Genomic DNA, 12,062 nt, shown 5'->3' with positions numbered 1-12,062 from the left:
CTGGATCCTGAGTGGATACAGACCTTTTTATTTATTTATTATGCAATTTCTTGTCCTAGTCTTGGCTTCAGGCGATGAGAAAGATGAAGGAAAAGAACCTGAAATGGAAGAATTTGTAGATACAAAAGGTACTTAGCATCCTTTCTCGTGGCTGCGTACCCTGGGGTGCATGCTGGGCATCTGCTGTTGGGAGAGGAGAAGGGGAACACAAAGGCTTTTGCTCTGAGAAGCTCCAGCTGTGGTGTCTTGAAGTGTGAGCTCCAGCTGTGGTATCTTGAAGTGTGAGCTCCAGCTGGGTCTGAGGGAGCTCCAGCTGTGGTATCTTGAAGTGTGAGCTCCAGCTGTGGTGTCTTGAAGTGTGAGCTCCAGCTGTGGTGTCTTGAAGTGTGAGCTCCAGCTGTGGTGTCTTGGAGAGTGAGCTTGTGTGCTGGGTAATCAGCACCACTGGCTCGATTAGATTGGGAAACCTCTTGAAGATTAGTAAAGGCCATTCCTGGGTTGTTTCTGAGGACATTCCCAGAGACAGTCCTACAAGGAAAACCTACCCTAAATGACAGCAGCAGCATCACCTGGGTCAGGAACCCAAATGGAATAAAAGAGGAAAAGAGAACGTGCTCACTGGTGCATTCATTTTTTTCTTTCTGTTTCCTGGCCACCATGAGCAAGAAATTTGGCCACTCCTTTAATTAATTAATTTTTTGAGATGATAACACAATTATATCACTTCCCATTTCCCTTTCCTCCCTCCCAAACTTCCCATGTGTCCCACCCTCTTGTTCTCTTTCAGATCCATGGCCTCTTTTTCTTTACTTGTTCGTGTGTGTGTGTGTGTGTGTGTGTGTGTGTGTGTGTGTGTGTACCTAAATATAAAAATATAATCTGTTCAGTCCATATACTGTCACTCGCATGTACATGTCTTTGGAGCTGGCCCTTTGAATAACTAATTGGTGTGCTCTTGCCTGGGAAGACAGGCACTCCTTGTTGCTGTTCTTTGTGTAGAGTTGAGCTTTCCCCTTCCATGACAGCAGATCTGTTGTTGCCATCCTTGTTCAAGTCATGAAACTGGACACTCTCAAAACCTTAGTTTCTTAATCTACAAAGCAGGGAAATATTAGAATCAACTTTGGAGAGTCTTGCAAAGTTTAAGTGAGAAACTGTTCATGAAATGATTAGCAAACTACTTGGAAGGTAAATGACCTTCAGAAGTCAGGTCTAGACTATTCCTGTGTGTCCCTTTCACTCTTCCTTCCCCAGAGGTCAAAGCAGCACATGGAAATGCTCTAGAGGCCAGAGAAAGCCTGAGAGCCCCCACTTTCCACAGGGAGCCTTGAGAAAAGGTAGTGTGGAGGGAATGAAGGCTGGTCAGGTTACACATCCATTCAACAAATAGGTTCTGGACATTGTGTTGAGTACCGAGTCCTGAAATGGGCTAGAAGAGAAGAAGGCTGTGTTCACAGTTCTAGGCGTACAGCCTGGCAGATGTCACAGGCACATGAGTAGCTGTGGCAAACTGGGATAAAGGTAATGGGGAGTCAACATGGGAGTAACAGATAGCCTATGGGAGCCCCACAGAGGAGGCAGTCTTTGCACTGGTCCTTTGGGAATGTGCAGAAGTTTCCTTCCTAGGGATAATGAGATGAGAAGATGGGGGGGGCGGTAGGGGCGCTTGAGGGTGAGGTTATGAGAAAATTCCAGGGGAGGAAGTAGAAAAGAGACTGGCCAGGGCCAGCTGTTGAGGCTACCTCTTTTTCTTAGACTGTTGCTATCAGTCCCTTGTTCACAGGGCACAAACGTTGTCTCCCACTGCTTAGGGACAGGGAGGCAGAGTATGATGGGGCTTTGCCCATCAGGCACCTGTGAAGTAGAAAAGAGACCATGTATAATTTCCCCTCACCCCATCCGTCTGTCCTGTTACAGCAGTGCACACAGCCCAGTTGAGCTTGGGAGCGCTCAGTGGATACAGACTAATTGTACACTCATTTGATGCTTGAGGTTCAGGTCTGGGAGCCGGCACAACCCTGGACTCCCAAGCTAAGCATGTAGTGAACACCGTAGAGTCCTTAAAAGACTCCAAGCCATGTGTCTCACGGGGCTGTAAAGAGGATCAAATATTTTAAAGTGAGCAAAGGGATATTAGAAATGTGAGAGCATGTATAAAATAGGACAAGTGCCCTCAGCAGTGGAGGGAGGGTGCAAAGGGGACATGCTGGCCGCACTGAATACCCACTCTGGCCACAAGGCTCATGGCCTTGTGTTTGTCTCCATAGCTCCCGTGCATCAGCTTGTCCAGATTGAGTCTCCTCGAGAAGGAATCGTGACCTGGAAAACATATCACACGTATATTAAGGCTTCTGGAGGTTTGGCATAAAACATCAGGTTTCTTGATTTAATTTGCATTTTAAAAATCTGTTTTTAAACGTTGGGTTCATGTTTTTATGATTCCTTCACCAATTACTCCTTTATGCTTATGCTAGCGCTTGCTTATCAGTGCTTTTACCCCCTAAAACCTGAAGTCTGATAATACAGCTCTTTAAATGGAGTCATTTTTTATCTCCATTAAAGCTGCCAGGTTTGGTTTTATTGGATCTGAGTGGGCAGCAGCCAGAAGCCATCGATGGTTCTTACACACATACACAACACACACACACACACACACACACACACACACACACACACACACACACACACACACAGATTGCTGAGCACAGCTGCAATCAGCTCATCATGCAAGAGAGTATCTGCACAAGCAAGTCTCTTCCAAAAAGACAAGGGATTTGGATATTTGTTTCCAGACAGAGTCCATGTGTAGCCCAGGCTGGCCTAAACTTATGATCTACCCAAGCAAGCATTCCTGGGCCTGGAACAACAGACTTGTCCCACTGAACTGGACTCTTGACTTGCTCTTAATGAAGACTGACTTGCTTCTATTAAATGGAACATTGAATGGGCATGGTCATATACATGCCTGCAATCCCAGCCCCAGGGGAAGCTGAGGCAGGAGGATCACAATTTTCAAGGTGGCCTCAGCAAAATTGTTTGGGCTGTATAACAAGAGCCCATCTTAAGCAGACAAGGTTTTTCTAACATGAGGACAGTTTGGTTCTATTTCTAACCAAATGGAAAAGATGTCCTTATTGGCATGCAGGGGCCCACCATCAAGATATCTTGAATCAACCTAGCACATGGAACCTCCAGATAGGGATTTTTTTTCTCTGTAGGCTTTGGCTTTCCCGAATTCCAAGGGTGAGGCTCAGGGCAGGCGATTCTGCCACTGGCCTCATATCTGCACCCCTTGCTCCTCTGGCAGGGTACCTGGTCTCCTTCCTGGTGCTCTGTCTCTTCTTCCTGATGATGGGCAGCTCTGCCTTCAGCACCTGGTGGCTGGGACTCTGGCTAGACAGGGGCTCCCAGGTGAGTTTCCTTTGACAATGCTGAGTCTGGATCTTGAAACAAAGCTGCTAAACAGTGACATCTGGTGTGTTCCCTTTGTCCCCTCACCCCTTTTGGTGACACCGAGGCCAGTTCCTGGGATATATATACATACATACACACACACACACACACACACACACACACATATATATGTATATATATATATGTATATATATATTTCAAATTCTTGAGATTCTTTTCTGTTTTCAAAAGAAGCAAGGCACCTGGAAGTTTCTATGTACAACTTCAGGTTTAAAAGGGTTTACTGGAAACTGATGGTTCCGATGTGTAGAGTTACACTTGTCCAGGAAGGGTATTATCAGTGTGGAGGAGGGACAGGGAGGGACCTGGGAAGATGAGCAAAGATTGACATATCCCTTAGTGCCAGAAGGTTCTATAGAGAGAGCCCTGCTCTCCAAAGGTGCCTTAGCAGGAAGAGGACCTAAAATGGGTGCAGCCTTTGTAAATGTGCCAAGACCACCAGGACCTTCCATTTCTCCCAAGGTTTCCATTTTGGCCAGGGCCTTCCTGGGCAGGACCAATACATACCTCTTCCTCCAGCTGGCTAGAATCTTCCCTGGTTGTTGGCCATTGGTTTCAAAGCTTCTCTTGGAGCTCCAGGGAACACTGTGAGGGTGCCTGCTCCTCTTCTAAGATTACACCTTATGGTGCCACCTTGTTGCTATGACATCAAAGTAAGGATGCTTGGGTGTGGGGGAGGGGATAGGCTGATTGACATAGCTTCCTGAGGCTGTTCCTATAAGCATAAGGCAGCAAGAAGCCTGTTGCATGCAGATAAAGCAAGAACTATCTTCAAATATGTATATTCTTCCATGTCCCCACTCATGATGATTCTGTCCATTCCCCAGAGAACCTCAGATGTAGGGTCATGTGGAGCCATGCCCTAGCCTCAGGACTTCAATAGGCCACTGAACATGCAGCAACAGTGGCATGCCCCTGTGATTAGTCCTGATCCCCGATGCTGTGGGTACAACCTACAGCACAGCAGAACCTCTTGTACAAGCTGAGCCTTTCATCAACCAAACCCCCAGGGATGCTTTTGCCTCAGCAGACGCTCATCCATCAGCCACCTCTGGTTTACATTTCTCCCATTACTGTAATCAGCAGAATGGCATTTAGAAGAGACATGTTTGTTTGCTCCCCAAAGGCATCCTTGACTTTTAACACACAGCCCAGAGAAAAATGAAACTGTCAATTTCTCAACAGCAAATGATGGCCTCTCTCCAGAAATGCTGGTGAAGTTGTGTCCTCTCACTGAGAGGGGTGGATCCATAGTTTGTTGGGATTCTCTGAGAGCCCCTTCGGTTTGCTAGGCTCCATCTTTCTTGCCAAGGACTCCAGAGCAGAGCAGCAGCACCCTCACAGTTGACCCTTGGATACAGGCCAGGGGAGAGGATTGAGGAACTGGACCACCCTACATAAAGACCCCTGAATCTCATTAGTCGGTGGCTGCTGCTAGGCAGCTCAGCAGGTGGGAGGGTGGCCCGACTCTCTGTCCTGTCTGGGACCTCTAAGGGGAGCCAGGCAAGCTTCTCAGAATCCAGAGGCCCTGTTTGCTTCTGGATCTTCTTGGCCTGGCATCACTGAAGGTTTCCTGGGGTGCAGGTGGCTTCTGTGACAGCTGTCCTATACCTGTTTATCTGCTACATTTTTCCCACCATGAGGTGCCCCTTTGTGGAAGAGGCAGGAAAAACTCAGATAACCCCCTGAGGGACCTGACTTGATTTTACCCACATGACTCATTCTTGATTTGAATTTAAATTTTATTCTTCTAAAATTTGTTTGTTTCATATAAGTATGTAGGCACTTGTCCATGTGTGAGTGTGTGGAGGCTGAAGGTTGACCTTGAGTACCTTCCCTTATCACTTTCTACCTTAATTTATGAGGTTGGGTTTCTCACTGAATCTAGAGCTCCCTGTTTTGTTCAGGGTGGCTAGCTAGTGAGCTCCCGCGATTTGCCTGTATTCCCCCAAATCCTGGTAATGGGGTTCCAGGCCTGTGCCACCATGCCTTACTCTTACATGCTAGTTAGGGATCTGAACTCAGGTCCTCATACTTGTGTGGCAATACTTTACTCACTGAGCCATCTCTCCCATCCCATCTGGCTCATTTTCAGTTTCTCCTCTTTAGAAAGATTATCTGAAATAGCCGCCTTCTCCCAATAGCATAAATTCTAGATCCTTCTTTTTCATTGTGCTGCAGGTCATCTGTGCACCCCAGAGCAATAAGACAGCCTGCAATGGTGACCAGACCCTGCAAGACACCGAACACCACATGTACCAGTTGGTATACATAGCAAGCATGGTGTCTGTGCTGACATTTGGCATTATCAAAGGCATTGCCTTCACCAAAACTACACTGATGGCATCCTCCTCGCTCCACAACAGCGTGTTTAACAAGGTAGCGCAGCAGTGGGCTGCAGGCCCACATCGTTGCTCTGTCCACAGGGTGAAGCAGGTCCTTCAGTGTGCTAAAGATTGTGTTGAACTCTGGGGACAGAACAACTCTCCTGAAGTCTGCCGTCTAGTTTTCAATGTGTCTTCCTTCTACTTGCTTGAGTAGCATATAGGAAGTCTAATTTCAGAGAGCCATAGGGGTACATCATGGAGCCTTGGGCCAGAAGGACGATGGGGGAAGATGTACCTTATGCTTCTAAGGGTTCCAGCTAGTGAGGGCCTGGAGATGGGCTCCTGCTTCCCATTGCTGTAGCAGGCAGCAGCAGTTGGTTGTGAGGGTTCTTACCAGAACACACAGGTATGTTTGTGGAGTAGACAGACAAGTAGACTTGGCATTTTATTCCTCTGGGGCTCAAAATCCTTCCCTGCTCAGAGAGTATCTGGATCCCTGTCCCAGGAGGCACCTGAGATTTGGAGAGGAAGCCCCAAATGTAGGCAGAATCTCTCCCACATTCACTCCTGGTGTGGTCTAAGAATGGGGGCACCACCCTCACTTCCCAAAGATTAACCCATCCCCCAGCCTGTGCTTCGGAAAAATAGGTCTGGCCCCTGTTCTCACCTTCCTACCCTGCTGGAAGTCCAGGAGCATTCCCCGACTCAGGTCCCTCTGCTTTTATCCTCAGATCGTCAGGAGTCCAATGAGCTTTTTTGACACAACCCCCACAGGCCGGCTGATGAACCGTTTTTCTAAAGATATGGACGAGCTGGACGTGCGGCTGCCCTTCCATGCGGAGAACTTCCTACAGCAGCTCTTCATGGTGTTGTTTATCCTGGTGATTATGGCTGCTGTGTTTCCCGTGGTCCTTCTGGTTCTGGCTGGCCTGGCTATCATCTTCCTCATTCTTTTACGGTAGGACTATACACAAGCTCAAAGGGGGAATACTCTACCCCACCCCAACACACGCATGGAGTGGGGCATGGGGAGAGAATATGAATGACTGCACCAGCTGGGAGGCAGGGGATGCTGAGCGCCTACTTTCTTTTCTGATGGGAGAATCGTAGATTTGGGGTACTTGTTAAAGACCAGGTGCTATGGTGAGTTCCTTGCATACATGTGGCTTTTAGGCCCCAGGGCAATGCTGGGAGGTGGGTGAGTTATTAGGAGGTTAAGTCCTGGGCCCCAGATTAGGAAACTAGTCAGCATGGTTGCCATCTGTCTGCTGGTTCATTCTTAAAACCACTGGGCTCTGTGGGCACCCTCTGCAGTCACTTTGAATTTTGAGTAACAGCTTCCACTGCAGCTAAAGAGGGACGTGTACAGAGAGGTGTGGGAAGGACTGGGGGCAGCTCCTGAGCTTGTACACACCTGTCTGGAGGGAAACTGGAAGCAGCCAGCTTCCAGCTTCCGGGGGACACAGAGTGTTCTGCAGTGGGGATGGTGGGATCTCTCATCAGTCACTACGGGGAGTATTGGGAGGGAATAAAGCTGTGAGTCAGAAAGGTCTGCACCAGAAGTCCAGCTTTGCTGTGAAGCTGCTGGAGAGCCTTGAAATGCTGCAAATCTGTTCCTTCTCATGCGAAGTTCTTAATCATGAAAACGCATGCCTTGTCTGTGTCAGAAGAGCACGTGAAAAGAGGTGATTAAGTCTGTGCCCATTAACTATAGAATGAAATGGTAAGCAAACTTGAGAGATTTAGAGCTTGGGTAAGGACTGATGAGGACCAGACATGAGTGGCAGTAGCGAGGACAAGAGAAGGATGGGTTTGAGGGGGTATTTACAAGGCAGTGTCATCAGGGTTTTATAAGTGGGAGGCTTTGGGGTGTCACAGAGATTGGTACAACCAAGGACAGCCTGAGGTGGGGGACTGATGTGCTGAGGAAGGTGCTCTGGGAGAAGAAGCAGATGCAATCCACAAATGCAATTCTCTTTTGGGTTTGGACTCATGCATCAAGTCGGAAGCAGTGATAATGGCAGATGGGTGAGGGACGTACTGTGTCAGGAGACTGGCATGGGCACCTGATGGGAGCAGATGTGACCATGAGAATGAAGACTAGTGTCCTGGGATCCAGCAGAGCTGGGCTCTCACTGCAGTACCCTTGGTGTCACTGAGAAAAGAACACATTTCCAAATTCAAGAGTTTATTGCGATGATGAGTAAACAATGTTTTCTGAAAGTCCATCGCAAAGGTAAAGCATGTCATGAGTGTTGGAACTTGTAGAGGATCCCTTGAGCTTCGGTTGTTTCTGTTACTCTTTGGTTGGCCATTTGTTGCTGTCTACTCTATTGCTGCTGATTGACTAAATAAAAGCTTACAAGAAATCTGCCCCGCATACCCTCTTCTTTGCTATAAGCACAGGAGAGACCAGAGGGACCCTGACCTAATTTTCCATAAGTTTGCAATGAATTCACCAAGCTCTGAGCTTCCCTTACTCTGTGAGTTAATTTTAGCTTCGAGTCTGGAGGTAGGCTTGATTCCCTTATAGCCAGCAAACTTGTGTGCTCAGGGACATAGTTCTCCCATCATCAGGGCTCTTGGGGCTTCCATTGTAAGGTACAAGACAGTACTCTGAACTCAGTTGCCAGGGCTATCTCGATGTCTGTACAAAATTATCTTTGGAAGGCCACCCATTGGCAACCAGCTCAGATCCCTCTTTCCCTGATTGGTCATCACAAACAGGCTGCCACTGTGTGAAATCTTTGGGTCTTCAAAGACGGGAGCTGCATACTGTACCATGTGTCATTCTTGCTACAGAAAGCACTTGGATCTGAAGGCAATTGAAGTAATGGTGTAGCCCATGCCTCATACAGCCAGACAGGGCATCCTGGAGAGGAGTGGCAGGCTCTTTTCTTCCAGTTATGACACTAACTTTGACTTAGCCGTCACAGGGAAGGCACGGTTGGATTGCCTGTGCTGAGGGAGAGTTCTAGAGACTAGACTTTGTGACCCTCTTGGACCCTCTCGCTTTCATGACAGCATCTTCCATCGAGGAGTTCAGGAGCTCAAGCAGGTGGAGAACATCAGCCGGTCACCTTGGTTCTCTCACATCACCTCCTCCATACAGGGGCTGGGTGTCATCCACGCCTACAACAAAAAGAACGATTGCATCAGCAAGTGAGTTGATGGCCTCTGCTCCAGGGTCCCCCATCTTGTGCCCCAGTTCAAATAGGAGATCTCAGGCTTCTTTGGCACCAAGAGGGGAAATGTTGGGAACAGGTAAAGGGATAGCAGAATCAGGAATTCTATTTCTAGTATTTGGGGCCCCAAAAGATATGTGATTCTGTAGGGGGAGCAGGGAGAAAGGGGAGGATAGAGAAGATGTGCATGTGCCATGCTTAGGATGAACCCAGGGCCTTGTGCAATGCTAGATAAGCACTCCACTATTGAGCTATACCTTCAGTTCTGCATATATACCACTTTATATATTTTATTTCTTGCTCAAGTATATTAAATAGAGAAAAACAGAAAGTATACAAAATCACTCCTAGGTCTCAAATCCCAGTCTTGCTCATATTTTCATGTTCACATTATATGTATAAATTGAAAATCCCAAATCGGGCTGGAGAGATGGTTATGAGCACTGGCTGCTCTTCTAGAGAATCCAGATTTAATTCCCAGTACCCACATGGCAGCTCACACCTGTTTGTAACTCAAGTTCCAGTGAATCTGATTCCCTCACACAGACATGCAGATAAAACACCAATGCACATTAAAAAAAAAAAGAATCAATTTTTAGGGGGCTGAAGAGATGGCTCAGTGGTTAGGAGCACTGGCTGCTTGTCTAGAGGAACCTGATTCAATTCCCAGCACCCACATGGCTTACAACCGCCTGTAACTCCAGTTCCAGAGGATCTGACACCCATGGCAAAATACCAATGCACATAAAATAAAAATAAATATTTTTCTTTTAAAAAGAAAGAAAATCCCAAATCTGAAAAGCTCTGAAGTCCTAAACCTTTTGAATACCGTTACCATGCAGCTCAGTGGTCAAGTGCTGCCTGGCCTGTGCAAGCCCCTGCTTGGAGTCCCAGCACTGCAAGATAAAATAGAGTGAACAAGTGAACGACCTGCCACTTCTGTAGAGAACCTCATTATCCATTTCCAAGCTTCCTCATTATGCATATGCAAGTATTCCAAAATTAAAAAAAAAACCAAAACCATTTGAGGCCAGAGAGACGGCTGGAGAGCAAGAGCACGGGCTGCTCTTCCCGAGGCCCCAGTTTTGATTCCAATGCCCAGCACATGGTAGCTCACCACTGTCGGGAACCACTGTTCTAGAGGGTGTGACACCATCTTCTACACCACTTATGCACATTGTGCCAGGCATACAATCAGGCAAAACACCTATACGTACAAAATAACTCAGTAAATTAATTAATTAATTTGATTAAAAAATCCCAAATTGGAAACATTTCTGGTCGTAAGCATTTCAGACAAAGAGATACGCAACTTTTATATTTCTTCCTATTATTTTCTATTTCAACCCACAAGGATTTCTTTTTAAAAGTTATTTTGAATATGAATTTAATAGTATTGAATGTTCTTTAACAATAAACACACATTTAAAAATTAATATTTTATTAATTCTTTGTGAATTTCATCCAATATATTTTTATCATATTCAACCTCCCCATCCCCAACTGCTCCCATATCCATCCTCCCTGCCCTACCCACTCAGCTTTGAGTGACCTTTCCTTTTTCTTTCTTTCTTTTTATTTTTTTAAGTCCCATCAAGTTCAGTTCATGTTATTCAGCTTATTTTGGGATTGAGGCCCGTCTCTGAGTGTAATCACCTTGCCAGAGGTCACCTCATTTACCAAAACTGACTCTCTCTCTCAGTAGCTACCAAATGCCAATAGCTTCTCAGCTGGTGGTGGGATTTCACCACCCTTCCCTCTCCTCCGTGCTGGGGTTCTGTCTGGCATGGGCTTGTGCAGATTCTTGTGCATGCCGTCACAACCACTGTGAGTTCCCACATGCGTCTGCCCTGTTGTGTCTGGAAAACACTTTCTTTGATGCTGTCCCTCAGCTCTGGCTCTCAAAGTCTTTTCACCCTCTTCCATAAAGGTCCCTGAGTCTTGTGAGGAAGCATGTGGTGAGTATGCCCCATGTGGGGCTGAGCACTCTGAAGCTGACCAGTCGAGGTTCTCTGTGCTAATTGCCACCCACTGCCATGAGAAGCTTCCCTAATGAGATTTGAGAGATGCGCTGATCTATGGGTATAGCAAGCTACTACTAGACATGGTCTTGATATGTAGCCTAGGCCAGTCTGTAATTTGCAGTCATACATCCACCCCCAAAGAGGTTGGGGTTACTAGTGTAAGCCACTATGCCCATAAAACTAATTTTTAAAGTCTATGTTTATTTATTTATTTATTTATGAACAGGTCAGTTTCCTTCTTTTCAAAACTTGAAGACTAGATAAGTTGAGTCATGTAGCTTCAGACTTCTAACATACGATAGGAAATACATAAGACCCGACTTCTGAGTGAGCTAGTGGACTAGAAGCCACCACTGTGTGATCCAATGAAGAAGAAGGATCAGAACAAAATGAATATTCTTTTTTTACAGCAGGAAAAAGAGAGGAGGAACTCCAGAAATGCATGACGGTAGTGACAGGGTACCCAAAAAGCACAAAGAAAATGGTGGGTGGCCCACGAGCTAGAAACTACTACTGTCAGCTCATGGGGCCTCCTAATGGTGGCAGAGAAAACACAAGACTCTCTTAAAAATGTCACTGGAGTCCCAGCCCTCAAAATTTGGCTGCTGAATTAGGGAGGGAGGGCAGAGGGGAGGCAAACGAGGGAAGGAAATGAATTATAATGACATGTATCATCTTCACAGATGCCATGGAAAAACATACTATTTCTTTACTAACCTTAAAAATAAAAGCAGTTGTTCCAAATGAAAATCTACAAATAAAATTGGAAGGGATATCCAAATCCATAGATAAGCAAATGTTGCCGCAGAAAGAGTAGAGATAAGATAAACCTGGCACTGTGACTCCACAGGTCATAATTCTTCTGCCTATGAATCAGGAGATAAGGCCAGGGTGAGACTGTTCAGAGTGTCCTAGTAAAAAGAATGAGCCCCCGAGAGGACATGACAGGCAGATGAGGTCAACGTGGGGCTCGGAGAGGGCAGTTAGAGGGAAAAACAAGAAACCGGCGGAGAAAATCAGCAATATGGGTCTTCAAGCAATTCATCAAGCAA

At 46.4% G+C, this 12,062-nt stretch overlaps 1 protein-coding gene across 2 annotated transcripts in view; it reads left to right on the top strand.

The window, feature by feature from the left end:
• Abcc12 (ATP binding cassette subfamily C member 12) overlaps positions 1-12,062 on the top strand; it is a 69,224-nt gene that overhangs the window by 39,155 nt on the left and 18,007 nt on the right. Inside the window, exons 16-21 of one of the 2 annotated variants that reach the window (XM_036188296.1) lie at positions 60-128; positions 2,268-2,357; positions 3,308-3,411; positions 5,656-5,853; positions 6,533-6,759; positions 8,826-8,963. In XM_036188296.1, coding sequence (XP_036044189.1) covers positions 60-128; positions 2,268-2,357; positions 3,308-3,411; positions 5,656-5,853; positions 6,533-6,759; positions 8,826-8,963 — 826 coding nt within the window. Of the gene's footprint in view, positions 1-53; positions 129-2,267; positions 2,358-3,307; positions 3,412-5,655; positions 5,854-6,532; positions 6,760-8,825; positions 8,964-12,062 lie in introns of both variants that reach the window. The other variant, XM_036188297.1, reaches the window with a different exon arrangement.

Source organism: Onychomys torridus, chromosome 5 (genome assembly GCF_903995425.1).
Source record: "Onychomys torridus chromosome 5, mOncTor1.1, whole genome shotgun sequence".
Taxonomy (NCBI): Eukaryota; Metazoa; Chordata; class Mammalia; order Rodentia; family Cricetidae; genus Onychomys; species Onychomys torridus.
The sequence above is the reverse complement of the archived record's forward strand: the minus strand, read 5'-3'. Positions and strand labels throughout refer to the sequence as shown.